The 21,364-nt window shown below is 35.5% G+C and overlaps 1 protein-coding gene across 1 annotated transcript in view; it reads right to left on the reverse strand.

Annotated features, from left to right (window-relative positions):
* DST (dystonin) overlaps positions 1–21,364 on the reverse strand; it is a 374,223-nt gene that overhangs the window by 245,134 nt on the left and 107,725 nt on the right. Inside the window, exons 3-5 of the mRNA XM_012648708.1 lie at positions 6,142–6,231; positions 3,747–3,824; positions 1,959–2,051 (exon numbers count right to left, since the gene is read on the reverse strand). Coding sequence (XP_012504162.1) covers positions 1,959–2,051; positions 3,747–3,824; positions 6,142–6,231 — 261 coding nt within the window. The remainder of the gene's footprint in view (positions 1–1,958; positions 2,052–3,746; positions 3,825–6,141; positions 6,232–21,364) is intronic.

A 21,364-nucleotide genomic window follows, 5' to 3' on the forward strand; every position in this document is an offset into this window, starting at 1 on the left:
ACCATCACATCAAACCCATCCAGCCATGAGTTTCCCCCTTACCACCATCCCCATGTCTTCCAAGGGTCTACTGTTTTTTTGATCTCCCAGGCTAAAAAGTTTGGTTATCTATAACTAATACAACTCCTTCATCCTCTATGCCCTACCTCTAAGTCCCTTTCTTTCTTCCTTCAAAATGTCAACTCTTGTATTTGATTTTTTCATCCCCAACTGAGTCCTGCCCTTTATCACTCCACTCTGAGATCACCACCTCAGCTTCTTAGCTTATCTCTCTGACTCTGCACTCTGCTCATTTCTACTATTTTACTAGATTGATAGATTCTGTTTCCTAAAACACAATTTTTCAAGCTCAGAGTGGTAAAGTGACTTACCCAATGCCATCACAGTAATAAATAAAAGAGCCAAGACTAAAACTTAGTTCTGTCTCTCTCCAAAGCCTGGGTGCTTTCCACTGCCCCACAGTGGTCCTTAGTCTGACATTCCAAATTCAGACATAGACTGCCCCACCAGCCCTGTGCTGATGAAGTGATTGGTGCCCTGCTCTGATGGGCCTCTGATTTTCCCATTGGGGGTTCCTGCAGTTTCAACCCTACTAAAAGCTCTGGGACCTAATCCACTTAGGATAATTAAAGGATCCTTGAAAAAAGGATATCAGATTTTTGGCCGGTTCTACTTAGACTTTACCCAATTCTGATAACAAGGTCTGGCTCTATGCTCCATGCACAAATCCTTGCCTTGGTTTAGTGTTCAGTATCCTTGATCCCCTAAGGATGGATTTCTCCAGTAATAGGGACCCTCAGTCCTTTGGGGTCCTGGCTTCCAGTTACTGGCTCTCCCTGACATCAACAGCCCAGCTGAGTGGACATTCACCTATATTAGCTGCCCTGCAGTCTGGCTAGCTAACACCTTTCCTCTGCTTGCCTGTCTCTCCTCCACTTTCCTACTGCTGAAACTGTTCAGCTGCCTCTTCAGGCCCTAGAACCTACCTACACTCTACTTCCTGTAGTTCCCTGTACCTGTCAGATCTATCCTGGTCCCAAATGAGTCCCAGGTACATTATTTTCCACTTTCCCCTACAAAACTTATATTTCACTCAAATTTAGAACACACAAAGTCTTATTCCTCATAAGATTTGGTTCAAATCCCAGCTCCTTTCTGAAAGATAGCTTTCTGGCAAGCTATCTCCTGCTTCAAGGGCCAAGTGCACAGTAATCATTCAGTAGGAGCTGGGTGCCTACTCCATGCCTACTCCAGGTCAGGTTCTGTGCTGCACAGGACATTTCTTAAGCAGATCAGCAATTAATAAACTAAAGCAAGTTCCAAAGTTAGGAGTCACCTTAAATCAAATGAGGATGATTTTTTTAAATGTATCATTTCACAAAAACTAAATCAATGTCAGTCCTCTATCCACACAGGTTTATTAGATAATAATTCGTAGTCAATAAATTTGTACTTTCCTCAAATCTAGAGTGAGAAAGCACAGCTCTACACAAAACATGGATACTTTTCTTCTAATTCAGATCTCTTTATGATAATTATACTGCCATCTAGTGTCTATCGAAGGAGAAAACAGTTGACATAGTTGAGAAACTGTATCAATAAAAACTATTCTAAATAAAGATTGAGTCATAAAATCTTTACATATCTGTAACAGGTAATACTGTCCGATAAGCAAAAGAAATGTGTCTGCATTCAATAAAAAGAAATCTCTGTCTTCCAATTCTGAGATTACAAACACTGTCCTTAAAACTCACTTAAATTCAGCAAGAACAAGAAAGGAGGGATTTACAAGCAGCATGTTACTTGAAAGAACAATTCAAATATATTGTTTAAGAAAAGAAGTCGGAAATTTTTTTTTCCCATAAGACACGAATGCATAACTTGCCCTTCATATGAACCACCTGAAAACTAGCAATGAGAGGCCAAAACAAGTGATAATTAAGAAATATTGGGCTTACCTGAAAGTGCAAAATTATTGTCCATATTAATCCCAAGGTCAATTTGGGATTTCCATCTGTTATGTCATCATTTCTAATGTTCACTAATTTCACCTGTTTTATATGTCAAGAAGAGATAAAACAGTTTATCAAATCAGCATATGAGTTATCTTTACCTACACAAAGGCAATTCTAAATCAAACAAAGAAAAAAATGAAATGACGTAAATATTAGTAATCCCCCAAATATTGTTTTACCCTTATCTTCAGTCATTTTAAATTATGAATTGCAGGATAGCCACAAAGGAAAAACAGGTATTATTGTAGTTTTTTCTTCTAGAGTAAGTACTAAAAGCATTCACTTGTAAAAACAAAAACAACTCAAGTGAGAAGTCCTAAATATTTGACGTCTTATTATAAAATTAGAAATAATTTTGTCTTTTAAAAATAAGATTTATTTTACTCTTATATTAAGTAGGAAACTGTCTGAACCATAAAATAATTTTAAAGATTTTCTCAGAGATCCATCACAAAGTTTTTTTTTAAAAAAAAACTAGCATTATTTTTCCATCAATTTACCATAAATAAATAAGTCACTGGGCATTTGAAAAGCTGTTCAAACATTTTTTAAAAATATAATACTCAGACTTAAAGCTGATCAACTGTCAAACTGTGCATTCAGGTAAATAAATGTAATGATGATCTCTAACATTTATGTCCTGGACAAAAGAGTTTAATATCATGAATTTACTGAGAATTATATACCATATTTAACATTTTACTTCCTGGACAAAACACTGACAAAAACCATTTCGGACAAGGAGGCATAATTAATCATTAATCCTTCTGGAAACTTTCACTAGAAAGAAGAATAATGAGGCAAATGCCAATAATATTTAAAATATTTAATCACTGAGAATTTACTAGTATTTAATAACTAAAAGCATTTTAATATTTATAATAAAGTAAATGAAGGGATAATAAAAGCTAGTGTTTCCTTCTCTCCTTTCCTTTCTTTCTTTTTTCATACTCCATTAAAAAGCAAAACTGTTGCCACCTTTGCTTTCTCACTGTTTTCGATAATGTTCAACTCTTCTGCATTTCTTTCCCTTCTTTTTTCTACTAATTGAAAAATTACTAATATTTTGACTTATGCCGCCATAATACACAATGCCACCAGATCAAGATCATATCCAATATAGTGCTAATTCTTTTCCATGATTTCTCCTGAAACTTCAAGCTAACTGGGGACTATTGTCAAAAATGTTTTATTTTTTACTAAAAAATAAAACACACATAAGTTATCCAATAATTATCTAGTTATAAAAAATAAAATACTGTTTTATCACTACTAAGTACTAAAAATGCTTACACTAAGTTAAAAATATTATATAAAATATTTTTATAAAAATAAAGTATTTTATATACTAAGTATAAAAAATAAAGCATTGCTTCCCCACAACTAAGAACCGTTCATGGGCATTCTTAACATTCTGTTGCTACTAAAATGTCACTAAATTCCTAGGCGAATGCATTCCAACTCAAACAGAAGGAAAATCAGTAGCTCTCATACAGAGTTACAGATGGAAATGTAGCCACTTATAATTCCTCTGGGCTTACACCTACTATTAACTTCCTTTTCTTGGAAGCAAATGTTTAAAAACATTTTTAAATATTTGCCTCACCAAAACACAATCTTAATGATTATAATTCACAGCCAAATTTAACTTTGTCATTCCTGACATGTTTCTATGTAGATATACTTAATCACATATGTTTATAGGATTGCAGTCTTTCAAAAACATCATACCTGGCGTCTTTTCAAATAGTCAAGTGCAATTTGTACATTCTGTAGTCTGTGAAAACGCATCCGACCTTTCTCTCTGGGCTAAGAACAGAAAAATGCAGGTATAAAAAATATGATAGTTTCTGATAGCACTGACCATGCTAATTTAAATATACTTTCTGATCATATTAATATATCAAAACAGTATTTACTATGTAGGTAAGACCATAAAATTCTTTAAAAAGTTTTTAATTTCTTTGAGTTACCTGGGATTGAATTTAAATTACTAGGGATTTTTTCCAAACATGTTTTTATTTAAATATATATTAATACTTTATTCTAAATGTTTTATTTAAACAAAAGCAAAAAGAAAATGTCATAGAACATACAGATTTTTTGTATGTGCTAATAGAACAATTCTGGCCTACAGTTGTTTAGCTATGGAGGCACAAAAATAATTAAATATCATTCCCCATTCTTAATAAACACTAACTATTAGCAAGAAGGTTTTTTATAATTATATATGGCATGTTAATGAAAATGAGGTAAAGTAGCATGCAGTTAGTATAAAAATCACCAAGAAGGAGAAAGAGAAGATTTACTTAGCCATGATATAGGAAGAGAGAAACGCAATTAAAACCATTTAGTATATGTTCCTCTTAATTCACAAAATTGGACTCTACAATAATCAGAAAGGACTCTCTACTAGTTTTACACTACTTAGGGATGGGCATCCTCAGTGACAGGAAAAGTGACAAATTAGAATCACTTTCCTTAACGCCGTTTCCCTTAAGAAACGTCGTCCTAAGTTAGCAGAAGGAAAACAAAAGGAAACAGGGCTGAGAAATGTTTAACAAAAATACAAGGAATGGAGTTGAAATTTATCTCATAACATCTTCCAAAGGGAAAAAAGAAAAAAGAAAATGGACAGCTTAGCTTCTTAAATATGAATAGGTTGCTGAAGCCCAAGCGCCATAATAAAACAGACAGCACACCACAGGAGGGAAAGTAAGTTTTCTATAACAAATAGAAACCATGTTGATAAATTCACCCACCGGATCCAACAAAAGCACAATTTTCAATGAAATCGGGGACACTAGGCATATAGAAGACAAAATAAGGACATCTGCCTTGCAAAGGTGGGCTGCAGTCAACTAAGTGTCACGGAGATTAAATAGCTCTGTGAGTTTTATCAGGACACTAGATTTTAAATCTTTCTCCCTTCTAAATACCATGAGACGTATCAAATAGGGGAAAAAAAAAAACGTCCATCAAATACTTATTGCCAATAGGTATGATTTAAAGCAGAAACTTAAATATTAAATAAAATTTCCATAAGTCCTTCAAAAAAAAAAAGGGGGCAATAAATAGTTGTCATGTTTAAAATATCAATTCCAGAAGTGGAACAAATTCACACAAAAATTAGCAGAATAGTTGTAAGATTTTCCCTGTTTACATACAACATATATAAATCATTTAGCTAAAATGCCATCCATAAAATTTACGAAAGTATGTTTAATTACCATGCAGTGCACAGTAATGTATAAATGATTCAATTGTTTTTGCTCTCTGAAGATAAATTTAAAGAGAAAATTATTTCCTTTGTCCAATTTTTTAGTACACACATATCTGCCTCACTGTGGGTTTTGGTCCTTTCTGTACTTTTCTCAAAAGGAGCCTGAACCTGGGAGTTACTTCTCTTGTCAGGTTAGCGCTCACCACACTGGAACGGCTAGGTTAGTCGAGTTACGGGGGCGACACCTACCCCCTTATCCTCATCCTCCACATCCTCATGCTGTTCATATTCGCATGCTTCTGTTGCACTCACCAATCGTAAGGTCTTCAAAAAATCTCGCTCCCTTGGCTAATGAATATAACAGACAGAAGATAGGACAGCAAAGACACAAGACAGACCAGAAATGAAAAGAAGAGCATGAACAGAACATAATGAAGGAGCACAGGTAACCGAGAAGGGGAGGTAATGTTCACAAAAAAAGGAAATGACACCTGAGGAATGGGTTAGACCATTTTTCAGAAAGCGACATTTATTTCCTTGCTATTTGTGAGTCTTTTAATATGTGGTTGGTTAAATTATGCATCCAACTTCTGCTAAGCAAAAAAAAAAAAAAACAACAAAAAAAAAACCACCAAAGATAAAAAAGAAGCAAGAACAAAAATAGTATTTTAATTATAGAACTGATTATTTAAGTGAAGTAATCAAAGTGCTTCAATCTCTCAAATTCATATCATTTGAAATCTGAAATGTTTAGGAATCTAACCAGAACTTTTTCTCAGGCAGAATTCACAGCACAAAAGATGAATGTTGCAAAAATCTGAACAATCTGTGTTGAAAACACACTGGTCATATGCAGAAAAGATTGTGTGTTCTTCAAAATAAATTAAGAAATTTAAAACTTACCAAGGTATCTCCCGAAAGAACCTCTAAAAGAGAAATTAAATTGTGTCCATCCCTTAAGTCTTCATAGAGATCATTCACATGTTTTCGAACCTACGTAAAGAAAAGCAAAACTTTTGGTTGTAGAACTCAGAATCATCCTTAACATTCTTAAACACAAAAGGGGGCAAAGTAGAAAACATGCCTCAAATGGTATTCAGACACGCAGCTCTTTTTTTATGTTTTACTCTCGTATTACTTAAAAAATAAATTTAAACTTAAAAACTAAAACAGTGAATTTCAGAGTAATAATTCAAAAAGACAATTAGAACTATTACAATTTTAACACACTAGAAGTTTATAGTACTATATGGGGTTACGATTTTTTAAATACAAGCCATGTCCTGATTTTATTCATCATTACTGCTATAGCAACCAGAGATACTCTAACAAGAGGTTAAGGTTTTTACCCCCTAGATGGTCTACCTACTCTTTAGCCCACCAGGATCAAGTATGCACAGAGGCACACTCCACATTTTAAAAATCCATAGATGTAAGCTGGGTAAAGGGATACTTGAGACTCTATGTACTATTTTTTGCCATTTCCTGTGAGCCTACAATTATTTTCCAAAAAAAAAGTTTTAATATATGTCAGGTTAGAAGGCCTCTGTCCAAACCCTCCTCTGCACAACATAAATCTTCTTGTGGTGGAGGGTTTTCAAAACTAAATAACACTAGCACAAAATTAACACTCAACCTGTAATAGCTTCCCCCATCCCAAAGGCCTGCTTTAAGCCTGTGATTTTAGGACTCAAACCACCAATGATTTCTTAAAAACTTTGTTCAGTCTGCCAAGTAGGGATAGCTCCTGTAACTAGTTGGCCCACTCCAAAGTTTGTGCTTGACAGACAAATGTCAAAGCAGGCTATTAAGATGGCTGCTCCACAGTGGGCTAACCCATTTCCATTTTCTCACCTTGTAGGATTCTGGGCTGCTTCAATGAAAGGAGCTAAAGAAGTGGTCCAGAAAGAGGCAGGAAACAGAATCCCACATACTTAACCCACAGCACAATCCCTATATGCTTGCCAGTCTTTGGATTAAACTCTGAAGGTCTTATATGTATGAATCAAACTTCTTTGTACTTCTAAAATGTCGAGTGAATATAGAGCATAAAGTAATAAAAAAATTTAAAGGATGATCAAAACTATCTGACTATACAACAACAATCAAGAAAAGGCCTAATGTAAATAAACTAGAAGGAAATCTTACATGGTAAGTCTCTAATTCCCAAAAAGCAGTTTAAACGTCATTAAACTTTATGACTTCTACAGTCAACTTCTACATCCAGTGTTCTGGGACTTTTTTCCTAAGTCAACTACAAAAACTTCTAATATTCAATTGTTGATCTAGGCATCATTAGCCACACATAAGTATTAAACTTAGGCTCAATAGCTCTACCACAAAGTAACTGTTAACGTCAATAGTACCTATAAAATGGCCAGCAAAACTGAAAGGAAGTCAAATTATTATACTTTAAACCAAATCTCCAGCTTCACAAACTGATACTTTGATTTCCTCATTCCCAAGGATTATCAATTGAATTTCTGGTGTCACAAGATTTTACCACAGTAGGAAAAAGTTCAAAAATATTTCATTTCTTTTAAAAAAAAATTATAACACATTTTAGGCAATCCTTGATTAGAAAATGTACAAATATCCAAATAGGCTACAAAGGAATTACCCATTCCATTAGAGTATTTACCTTGGGATAGGATGAAATGACAATCCTCTCAAGTTCTCAATTATATTTCAGAGATAAACCAATTTTCATGGATCTTTTCAGGAACATATGTACTTACATGTATGACATAATACACATGCAGATAAGCACTTAGTGAAATGAGTACTAACACTATAATTTTCTACTCACCTATTAGAACACTATAAGAATTTACCCAATCCCATCCCCAAGGCACAAGCTTGAATTCATAAGGCAAAGATTGACTTAAAAACAAGGCAGAAAAGCTCAGCTTGTGAATGTCACACACATTAATGCATCTAAATCTATAGGTGCTTCTTAGTGTATTTCCAGTGTAACCAGAAAGCAGCCTAACTCTAAAAGAGCCTGAACAAGAACACTAAGACCTCATGTTTATATAAACAATATTATACAGCTCGTGATCCTCAGCCTGCTGCTTAATCTCTCAAAATAAATGACTTTATTGTGCGGGTCTGACATCCTCAGCACACAGAAGGGCAGTGGAATCCAAGCACATGATCAGAATGGGGCCTCCCAGGACAGTGACTAACACACAGTGCTGGGAACTCTATGCTCTCTGGTCCACTATGCCCTCACCCTGCCAAACTCACATTTCACTCCATACTCCACTTCCTATGTCTTTCTCACTGCAGAACAGTTAAAGATGGGGTGTGATTCTGAACACTTATTTCATAGGAAGGCGATTTCACAACTTGTCTTGCCAGATTGAACCAAATCCTCTACGTCAGGGAAATTTTCCAAAACCAGCTGTCACCATCATATTTATGTGACAATAAAGAAAAAATTAAATTAGGCATGTTTAGAGGAGAAAAATAATATTATGCCACGCAAAACCAAATTAGGAAAAAAAAAATCTGTGATAAGGGGAAAAGAATTAGGAGACCTGCATTTCAGTCCTGCTTCTGCCCCAGCCTCATGAACTTGAACCAACCACCTAAACTCTCTAGGCCTCAGTTTTCATATCCGCAAAATAAAAGTTTGAAAAGAGAAGCCTTCTAATCCAATCTAGAGAATAAAAATTCTATGATCTGAAAACAAAATTATCATTTAAAAAAAAAATCAATGACCTATCAACTTAGACAATATGTAAAATGAAAAGCTACTGTTGAGACTTGTGGCTAAATATCTTAAGAACTTTAGAATAAAATTCAGTAGACTAATTTAACTCCTATAATGCCTGAAAAAATCCTTAGGCATTGACTATCACATAATACTGCCTGCTTTTCCTGTCTCAGGGTCCACAGAAATAATGTATATGGCAAATGTTCTACAAATACATTATCATCTCTATCATTCTTTGAAAAGCAAATGTCACCATTAACAACAATAAACAAAAATATACACACCATCAGTTTTTACAAGATACCTGATCCTGCACTAGTGCTTTATAATATTGGCTCAGTCTCCTCAGCACGAACAGAATAAAAGAGAATGTTATTCAAAAATTTAAAATCAACGTTATGGGGGAGAGGTGGTAGTGAATGAACTGAGGGGAAAAAATGGGATTCTAGAATAGTATCTGATCAAGTGAGCAATTCAAGGGAAAGAAAAGAAGGGAAAGTAAATAGCTAAGCCTACATAAAAAAGCTTTTATTTTATTCCAAGTCTGAGTCATAGCCATTTGGCCTGGTCACCATCCTTCCCAAACGACTGCACTAACTGTCAATAGTCTTAACCTCCCATTTTCAATTTTTAATAAAACATTCCTTCTTTTCTTTTCTTGGATATTTTCTCCCTGTGGAACAAAAAACTGTCTGAATAAATAGTGCTAGAGGAAGTGACAAGCAAAGTAAAAGCGCTATGAGATACACTGGGATTAAATTATATAACTTGAATTATATAACAAGGGTGAAACAGCATTTTCTGTATTTCACACGATTCTCGCAGAATTTTGCAGTGCTTTTTAAAGATATGTGTACAGCATTGCACCTTCATTTTACCCCTAGGAGGCGCTAATCTTTTGCTTAAGAGAATATGCTAATGAAGAAAAATAAATAGACTAGAAAACATTCTATGAGCAACAAAATTCTAAACAAGGTACTCATGATGACATAGACAATATTTCACATTTATTTTAGAGAGAGAATAGAGTAGACTATGCCAGGTGTGTATTATCCAAATGGCTTAACTGATCAAAAATGCTACATCAATAATTTTGTTTTGTTAACCTATAATTGTTTGGTTTTATGTAGGCTAAATCAAATTCAACTTTGAAGAAAAGAAGATCATCATATAGCTGCTTACTTCATGTTTAAACATTCTTTTTCACAAATCTGACACTGTAGTGGTTAATATTAGTCTATACAAATTCCACAAAAATTTTACTTCTCATATTTAAATATATTGCTACCATTTGGCTGCAGTTCAATTCAGGCCACTGAATATTTATTGAGCATACATCATATAACAGGGTAGCCTTTAACTACTAAGGACACAAAGATGATGAGTACCACCTCTCGAAGCCTACAATCTGAAATGATAGAAATTTAGGGAGGAAATTTCAATATAAAGTGAATACACTCAGAGCATGCTCAGGAAGCTATGAAGAGCTTTAATCCAGTTTGGGGTCCTTCCAGCAAAGAAGATGGGAATGTTCCAGGTGAAGGGAAGAGCAAGAACAAAGGAAAAAGCAAGGACATTCAAAACTGTATGGTAAACTCCAAGGAAGGAAAGCAGTCACGAAGTCAATGAAGTATGATGTGGAAGAAAAGGTCAGAAAGGTAGGCGAGGAGATACGGTGGCTTTATGTGCCAGGTTAAGAAGCTTGGACTTTTCCTAGGCGGAGAAAAACCATTACAGATTTTTAAACAGAATGTGGACATAATATTGCTGATCAATATAAAAGCATCCTTGTAAACTATTATATTAAACACAAATCACAGGTAAGGCTAAGGGCCCAATGTGTGCACAATAATGAAGGAAAGGTCCCTCAAGAAAAAGCAAACTATAACAGACATTAAATCAATGAACCCAGAGAAAAATGCATACATCCGAGTATAGCAGCCGAGAGCAAAACATCAGCCACATAAAGGATTCACAGTCCTCTCTTAAAGAAGTTCTACTTCTAAAGGATACAGTATTCTGGGAAACAATTAGCTATCTTTAGGAACATAAATAATGAAAGAAGGCTTGTCCCAAATGAGAGCGCCTCACTGCCTTGCACTAACTGGGTAAAGAGAAGGGGAACAGTCTGCTGTAGTGAAAGCTGTGAATTAAGATATTTTTCAATGCAATTTTTCAGTTAAAACAAATATGTTCATGAAAAATAAGCTGTCAGCTTCTCCTGGGAGAGCTCCTTAGATGGCCTACTTGAAAAAAGTAACATATGTATCAATATATTATATCCATTATTGATAAGAAAACTGATGCTTTTAAAATACACAGAAATGCTTAAAAACAATGTATTCTCTTAGGTAGCTGCCTTATCTGATCAGTTTTATTACAAATTTATTTCAGTACTACTTCTTTAAGAATTGTGAAAGAATAAAACTAGAATTCAGATTCTACCCAAATTACCATAAACTTTAAATTGGTGCAGTTAAGTATAATGGGGACATATCCTTATGTGGTATAATAAAAAAATGGTCATGCTCTCTTTAGGTACTATGTTAAGTCAGCATTAAGGTCATGTAATTCACCTTTTTTTGTAAACTATAAAATAAAGGTGTCTGACATACATCTTAAGGTACTAATGGATAAAATAATGAAGAGTTTTAAACAAATCCATGTTGGCACTAGGCAGTACAAATAATCTGTCTACTTCGTAAAATTAGTTCTTTGACAAAGAATGTTTCTCTTTCAAGCTTTCAAGTTGATAATTTATAATCAATTCAAAAGCAAAACCAAAAATGTCTTTTCTAGTCTCTTACCACAAGGTGGAATGATAGGTAGTTAAATAAAATAAAAGCATTTATATTTCTGATAAACACCTAAGATTTGGGGTATTTTAGTCACTGCTTCATCTAGGTATTTTTTTATATTCTCTTTTATACATTTTCACTATAGTTTTAGCAACCTTTCTAAAAGGCTACTTCAATTTAAAAATTTTTTTAAAGTGTGTAACTCTTCTGTAACAGCTTGTTTTGGGTTTGGGTTGGTTGGGCTGCTTTGGTTTGGGCTTGAGTCTTCTACCTTTCCTTCCAGCTCTTCCCTTTTATCAACAGGAAAACAGATAGAAATCTATTTTTTCTCACGTTTTCCCCTCATCCTGCAGGTCTTTCATTTCTTGCATAGTTGTACAGATCTTGGTGCAGAACAATTATATTGAAACTAAAAGGGAGAAATAAATTCAGAAATCAATATACTCTGCATAGTAATACCTTTCTGGTATCTGTCCAGTTTCTTAAAGTTAGTTTTATTAAAAAGTTGTATTCTAGAGTATAGACTTTTGGCACCAGGGACTGGTTTCATGGAAGACAATTTTTCCACAGACTGGGGGAGGGAGAGATGGTTTGGGGATGATTCAGGCGCATTTCATTTATTGTGCAGTCAAACCTCTCTGCTAAAAGATAGTCTGTATTTGCAGCCGCTCCCCAGTGCTAGCATCACCGCCTCAGCTCCACCTCAGATCATCAGGCATCAGATTCTCATAAGGAGCGTGCATCCTAGATCCCTGGCATGCACAGTTTATAGTAGGGTTCACGCTCCTATGAGAATGTAATGCCGCTGCTGATCTGACAAGAGGCGGAGCTTATGCAGTGATGCAAGTGATGCCGAGCAGCTGTAAATACAGATGCAGCTTCGCTGGCTCACCTCCTGCCCTTGCCCCCACCCCCACTGTTAACCTCCTGCTGTGTAGCCCCCTTCCTAACAGGCCACAGACTGGTACCAGTCCAGTCTACAGCCCAGGGGTTGAGGACCACAGTTCTAAACAACCCCCATACAAAAAAAGGCAAACAAATGAGCACTGGTTTGTAAAGACATTAGCATTATCCACTCCATTTATGAGAAAGAGAAGAATGGCTAATCAATATTACTGTGCAGTCTTTTAAAAAGAGGGGGAGGTATTTTAGGTAAGACCAAGGATGTTTCTGTCTAGTAGTCTGTCACTAAGGGTAAAACCAAGCAATGTTTGGCAGGAGAATATGAATATTACCTTTTAAAAGTTTTTCAAATATCCTCCTACTTCATTTCTTATGTAAATCTTTCTTTAAACCATCTATCATGTCAAAAAAATCATGATAAGTGCTACTGGATCAAGACCAGTTTTTAATAATAGCGTAAGGAAAAGCAGAGGAAAAAATCAGTGGCATTGTTAAGCTTATCCCTTTCCTATTCCTCCCAATTTCTCACAATTTGAGCACTACACACACACAAAAAAAAAAGGCTGGGAAAGCAGGGGTCATAATCACTTATCTAATGGGTAATTAATAAGCTACTCAACGAAACAAAATTTTGATATAAATGAAAATCTGTGACCACAGTAATATAATGAGACAAATAATGACAATTAAGTAGAATGCTATAATAAGAGCTAAGTACTACACAGATCATATATGGCACATCTTAAAAATATAACTAGGTCTAACAGTGTGTTTAACACAGGTAGTCCATAACTACAGCATCGCAGTCCTGCCCTTGACCACCACCATTTTAAACAGACTCCACTATATTTTCAAATTCCAACTTTTACTAAAAATGTTTGGAAACAGAAGTGTGAGTATTTTTCAATAAAAATCATGTAAAAGTTATTTCAAAGAATGTTTAGTTTTAAGTTATATTCATGACCAAAATTCACAACCAGTTCAAAAAAAATGTGTGTTTCTTCAATAAACACCCCACTCAATGACTCTGGTAATGTTACACCAAATTCATAAATCAGGTTCAAATTAATTATTATGAATAAGAGATGCATTCAGGTAAATCCATTCAGTTCTTTGAGAAGAAAGACAGCTCCTGGGATATAGCAACCTTTCAGTCATTTGCCTCTTAGTGTAAGGTGATTTTATCAGACCGACTTTCCTGTTTACATTTACCTATCATCGGTTTCAAAGAAATCTTAGTCATAGTTGGCAGTCAGACGGAATAACTTGTAGGGGAGAGGCACTGCAGTGCAGGGCATGGTGTGATTCCAGAGTAAAAGGCAGCCTGAGGACCCTGGGCAGCTGGTGATTGGGGAAGAGGCCAGGAAAGGAATATAGGGAAGTGGCAAATAAAAATTTCAACTACTCTGCAAGTCTGATTAAAGTGCTGGTTGTGGCAACTGCCCTGAATACTTCTGAGCTGAATCATCTCTTTGAGGGCTTTTGTCAAATGAGCTACAGGTTGTCAATGCCTGACCCGTTACTCGGTGATTCAACAATTAAATGGATCCTTGTCCAAAATAAGAACCGTTTTCTCTCCTTCTTGCACTATTGAAAACACTGACCTTTTACAACACAGTTGTTTATAGAAAGAAAAAAAAAAGCTACAATCTCAGCGCACACACACACACACACACACACACACACACACACACACACAAGTCAAGGAACGACCTAAGCCCTCAAAAATTAACTTCATCTGCTTCCTGGATGATGTGTAACATGGCTCTGTCAATCCTCAACCAGTGAGCCACTTGCTGGAATGATTATAAACGAGTCAGGCTACAGGCTCAGGAGGACGCGAGGTCCTCATAGAGAGATGTGTGTGCTAGGCAAGTAATGGAATCCGCTCCAGGAAAGGTGGAGCTGGTGAGTGCAGATATCTTCTGGTCATACCATCATGGGCATTTCCTGGTGTTCCTTTCAGAGTTTTATTTGCCGGGGGTGAGAAGACCACCACAGGTAGGCATGACACAAGTGGCTGCTTCAGCTACTTTAAAGTTTCAAGGATTGGAAAACCAAGGGATCGCTCAGAAGCAAATTTTATAGTTTTAATGCCTTTATGATACTCTGATACTCTCTGATACTTTATATGCAAACCAATTCACTCTTCTTTAAACATAAGCCCATTTCCTCAAGTCCTTACAAATAAACAGCTGACAACAACTGGTTGCATCCCCTTCATTAACCTTTGAAAAAAACCCAGGATTATGATCAAGACAACTGTCACAGGGAAAAGAACGCCAAAACTATTTTTAAAGACACCCCCAGATGATGAGATTCCACTGCCTCTGCCACAATCCATTCTGATGCTTCACACCTCTTCCCTGTCAAAGAGCGTTTCCTTAAATGCAGACAACACTCCAGGTCCCTAGGACCAAGATTCATATTTTTCTAAAATAAAACCACTGAAAATTCTATCTGGGGAACATATCAGTTTATTCTTTTAAACACTTAATTCTTTTAAATACTTAATAAAAAGTTGACAGATGCTATATACACTTTTGTTAAACTCCAAATCTCTGCAACTGCAAAACTCTGCAACTCCAAAATATCTGCAACAGATACATACTTTCTGTAGGATTAAAGCTTTCAAAGTGATCACTTTCTAAAAGACATTATAATTTTGCCAAATTTCCAGATTCCAGTGTGTTAGGTAGACAGTGAGGGATTCCAGGTCTCCTAGGGATGAAAGTGGGTGCTGCTGTGATTCACACCCCCCACCCCTGCCCAGGCAAATGGGCTTTCAGAGAGGCTCATGAGAGATCTGCATGTGCAGTAAGACTCAGGTCATATATTTCCCAAGTGTCTAATCAAAGGCCCCTATCCGGGCCATCTCCCTAGGAATCCTATCAAATAATCAGGAAAGATTAACTACCAGAGAAGAGAAAAGATTAAAAGTCCTCATCATGCCCAGATGGAATTTTCATCTATTTTTCTGAGGGCAACTCCGAAAGATTACCTAAGAGACTTTATCTGCATAATAAGACAACCTTTGCTCATGGTGAAGTTCTGTCCCTCACCTTCTGGCCACTTCCCTCAGAGCTGAGAGGAACTTCGCCCCAGACCATTGTTCTTTGGGTTTATTCATGTCCCATAAAAATCATTTACTACCCCTTGAAAATTTTCCACAGCCCCCCACTTCCCTCTCCCCTGTGGTTGAGGGTGTACAATCCTCAACCATCTGGCCCTTCTTAGGGTCTCATATTTGCAGGACTCCCATGTCCACGCAGAGGTAAATAAATTTATATGCCTTTTTCTCCTATTAATCTGTCTATTCTTGGCATTTCAGCAAACCTTCAGAGAGAACAGAAGCGAAGCTTCCCCTACATCCCTACACTCCTTACGCATCTAAATTAGTCTGGTAAATGACTGGCAGGAAGATATTCAGATAAATCAAATTTCTGGATTTAATGATGAATCTTAAAAGAGAATGTTTTTTAATAAAAGTACGTATCTATATCAATGGGACAGAATAGACAGTCCAGAAACAGACACTTACATTTACAGACAAATGGTTTTTGACAAAAGAACAAAGTCAATTCAGGGGGAAAAGGATAGTCTTTTCAACAGATGATGCTGGAAAATTAAATATCCACATGCAAAAGCATTCATATGAATTTCTTCCACAAAATGGATCATAGACTTAGATGTAATAGCTAGAACTATACAATTGTTAGATAAAATCATAGCAGTAAATCTTTGTGACCTTGGGTCAGGCAAAGATTTCTTACATATGACACCAAAAGCATATGTGACAAAAGAAAACTGAATAATAAGAGCGTTTAAACCCAATTTTAAAATAAGCAAAGATATAAACAAAAATTTCACCGAAGAATGTATACAAATAGCCAATAAGTACAGGAAAACATGCTCAGCATTACTGGTCATCAGAGAAATACAAATAAAAACCACAATGAGATAGCACTTCACACCTACTAGGATAGGAGAATCAGAGACAGACAATGACAAGTGTTAGCAAGAATGTAAAGAAACTGGAACACTTGCACATTGCTAGAGGAAATGTGAAATGATGCAACCACTTTGGAAAACAGTTTGGCTGTTTCTTAAAATGTTAAACTAAATTTACCATATGACTCAGAAATTTTACTCCTAGGTAAATACCCAAAAGAAATGAAAACATATGTCTACACAAAGACTTGTACATTTACATTTAGAGCAGCATTGTTCATAAGAGCCAAAAAGTGCAAATAACCCAAATGTCCATCAACTGCTAAGTGGATAAATAAAAATGTGATCTATCCACAGAATGGAATACTATTTGACAATAAAAAGGAATGAAGATATATACTAAAACATGGATGAACCTCAAAAACATGCTAAATGGAAGAAGCCAGACACAAAAGAACACGTATTACATGATTCTATTTATGTGAAATACCCAGAAAAAACAAATCTATTGATACAAAAAGTTTATCAGTGGTAGCCTGAGAGATGGGGGGAGCAAATGGGTACAAGTTTTCTTTTGGGGGTGATGGAAAGACTCTAAAATTAAACTCTGTTAATGGCTGCACAATTCCATAAAGTTATTAAAAATTGTTCAATTATATGTGTAAAACATGCATTTTACAGTATTGAAATTATATCTCAATAAAGCTGTTTTTAAAAAATATTTGGGGCTGGGCACAGTGACTTGCTTCTGTAATCCCAGCACTGTGGGATGCCAAGGCAGAAGGATTGCTTTAGGCCAGGAGTTTGAGACCAACTTGAGCAAGAGAAAGACCCCGTCTCTACAAAAAATAGAAAAATTATCCGGGCATGGTAGTGCACGCCTGTGGTCCCAGCTATTCGGCAGGCTGAGGCAGGAGGACTGCATGAGCCCAGGAGTCTGAGGTTGCAATGAGCTATGATGACACCACCACACTCTACTCTGGGAGACAGAGTGAGACCCTGTCTCAAAAAAAACATAAAAATAAAAGTAAAAAATATTTTAATCGTACTCCTTTTGAGAGCAATGTTTGCACAGAAGAAATGTTTATATCCATCACAATTCAATAAGAATTAATAACACTGTCCAGAATGTAGGACAGGATGTTAGACTGTTCTGATATGGGTCAGTGCATGCAAATGAAATACATTTAAAAGGATGAATGATTTATATGTATTGAAAAACTGTCCCAAAGATTATCAGTGAACAATAGGACTGATCGTAACACTAATAAATATGGAAAAGTTGTCAATCTAGACCACTATAAAACCTTTAATCTATACCAAAAAGGAGGTATATATTAAGAGAGCAAAAAGCAAATGGAAAAGTCATGTGTAAAAGGTTGCCCAACTGATCCAATTAGGAAACAAATCTAATGTGAGTGACAGAGGAAACATTTCCTCAGCTTTATATTAGCATAGACTGCAACCTCAACACTTACTGAACTTTTATTTAAGGTGGCATTTGCAATGACTATCATTCATGGCCACATCTGGACTCAAAGAGGATTACCACAGAAATAAAATTTTGCCTAAGTAGTAAAGCAATATACTAAACTGGCCTTTTCAAATACCATTTGGTTAAGTAAATCAAAGAGGCAAGTTCATTCAGAAAAGTAGCTATGGCAGAAAATTACAGCCATAGAACCATAACTAGTTTTACATAGGGGAAAGGAAAACCATCTTCATAAATGATTCAGGGGAAACATAAAAGGCCATTCCTTCTTTACCATTCAAGTGAATATACACAAAACTTTCCCTTAAGACAGAGGTTAGAAAACTATTTTTAATAAAAGGCCAGATAATAAATATCTTGAGTTTTGAGGACTATAAAATACAATAATACATAAATGAATAAGTGTGGCTGAATGTAATATAATTTTATTTATGAATACTCAATTTTGGATTTCATATAATTTTCACGTATCACAAAATATTCTTCTTTTGATTTGTTTTCAGTTATTTAAAAATGTAAAAAATATGCTTAGCTCACAGACTGTACCAAAATACAGACTGTGACTAGATCTGGCCCACAGGCCATAGTCGGCAGCCCCCTGCCCAAAGACTCCTTGCCTAAAATGCAAATAGCCTTAGGAGGAGTAGCACATTAGTCACTATCAGTCCTTAACTCTTGTAAAGGGGATGAATTATACAATTGCCTTCCTTGCTGTGGCAAATTAAGAGTGGAAAAGACTAAGTTTTTACAAAATAGCATTATTTCGTTCTTTTCCGATAGGAAAAGTAATACATGTTCTTTGTAGAAAAAAGTGGTTAAGACTAAAGGAATTATCCTACAATGTGGGGGGTGGGGAAGACACTGTAAAGGTAAGTAAATAGGTAAACAGTGCACTATGTACAAAGGTAGGGAGGTGAAGGGAAGAAGATAATACAAATAGAGCTGAGATAGTAATGTAGATTATGATCTAATTCTAGTTCTATTATTAAGAACTTTTGCCTATGTTCTTACTGTATAACTCTGAATACCTGGCAAATGTTCCTTCAACTCTTTTCCTGTCTTCCACTTAATAGTCTTAATAATTTCAAATATAAAAACTGAAAGAGAACATGTGTGATAAAGAAAATCATGATAAAAAAAATCTTACCACATGACAATAAAATAAAGGAAATGGAACTATTTGGTTGACAAATAAAAAAAAAAGTCTTGTACTCGCCATTAAATTGGTACTAACTGATCAACACTAGGGTGATCACATGGCAGTAACACGCTCCAGAGATTAGGGGGATGGGGGGGTAAACCCGCAACTAAAGGACACAGGGAGCATTGTAGCAGGGAAGGGCGTGCCTTTACCCCTCACTTGGGTGAGGCAAAGACATAAAGTATAACCTTAATGTTTGTACCCTCATAATACCCTGAAATAAAAAAAAATTTAAAAAAAAGTGGGGGGGTGGGGGACAAAATAGTTTCTTCAGATATTTAAGAGCTGCCATACATGTCTTATATCATTCTAGTCAGCTGTCCAAGATAAGTGCGTGGAAGTTATAGTAAGCAAATTTTAGGCAATGAAAGAAATAACTCAGTTACAATTCAAGTGAACCAAAAGGATAAGTTGTCCATAAATTAGAAAATCAATGACCCATTAAAAAGGGTTGTGAGAAAACATTTCTGCAATAACCACCAAATTAACTAGATCTAATCCAAATCTGTAATTCAAATTACATAAAATTAATTAAATTTGCTTAAAAGCAGTCACTTTAAAACTCTCCTGCAGGATATCCCAAAGGAATATTAATAGATATTCTTTGATAAAAGGAATCTAAGAGCAAGTGAATTTGGGAAACAATAGATTAAACATGGTTTTTTACCACAGAATTTTTCAGCCTTTAATATGGTAATGTGTACTATAAATCTCTTCAACCAGAAATGCTACTTTCCAAACCCTTTTGGTAAAGGAAACCTTTTTCCTCTGAGGGCATCTCACAATATTGGTGTCCTTGGGAACCTGATTTGAAAAATGCTATTCCTCTTCAAAAAAAAAAAAAATCTTGTCAACTCTGGAAAATGAATTTTAAAATTTGGCAAGAACGTATTAATCAGAAATTAAATTTGAATTTATTTAACAACCTGGAAGAAATGTTAAAATTGTTCTATTATCAACACTTCTCAATAAAATCAAAGTGGTTTCTATAAGTGTGGTTTCTTACGTTTTTTAAATTTATGTAAAATTAAACTTAAATGTTTAAAGTATTTGGGAACAATAACAAATCATGAGGTAAAAGAAAGGACAATATTAAAACATTAACTAAGACAGAAGATCTACAGGAAACATTTATACTTTAGAACATTAAAAACACCTATGCTATGTTCTTCTAATATAACTGTACCTAAATCTAAGAGATGAAATTTTTACACTATTCTTCAAGAATTCAACAGGTAGTACTATTGAATCTCCAATACCTTTTGGAGATTTGAGGGTTTTTTTGGTTTTTGTTTAAAAAAAAAAATACTGGAAGGCTGCTAGTGTTATTGTAGAAAACGTAAATGCCAGAGTCTCTGCTCAGCCAGGAGGTTGAAATGCTCTGTTGTAGCTGTGGCTCTGCTGGGCTATTACCCTGAGTTATCTTATCTATGCTAAACTCAACCAGTGATATCATGGCTCATAAATAATCCAAACAGTCCACTGCCCTGCACTCACACCATCTCACCTCACACTGTCACATCCATGCAAGGGGAGGAAAAAAGTGTTACAGTGGTTCTTGGCCAGACCACGGAAAACACATTCCTTATTTAGCGTCCACTATCTAACTGGCATTCATTACTGTGATATTATGATAAAACCATCATAGCTGCACATGACGGCAGTCTCCTCTTTTCAAAATATAGGCAATATTATATTCAAATCCATAAAAAAGCAAACATCAGGATCACAACTGCCACTGTTATGGAAGAGGACAAATCTAAAGCTCTTAGATGATCTTAAAGGTCTATAGATGTAAAGATACTTAACAGCCTATTTTATACACACACACACACACACACACACACACACACACACACACTCTCTCTCTCTCTCTCTCTCTCTCTCTCTCTCTCTCTCTCTCTCGTTCTCTTTCTCTCTCTCTGACTACGTTAACAAGCACTGTGTTCTTTTATATGTACTAATTCATTTACTTTCTATCCTAACTGTAGTAAGAGGACATTATTCTTATCTCTCTTTCACAGATGAGAAAACTAAGGCTTAAAAGGTTCAAGGTCACA

The sequence above is a fragment of the Propithecus coquereli genome, unplaced genomic scaffold, assembly GCF_000956105.1.
Source record: "Propithecus coquereli isolate 6110/MARCELLA unplaced genomic scaffold, Pcoq_1.0 Scaffold292, whole genome shotgun sequence".
Taxonomy (NCBI): domain Eukaryota; kingdom Metazoa; phylum Chordata; class Mammalia; order Primates; family Indriidae; genus Propithecus; species Propithecus coquereli.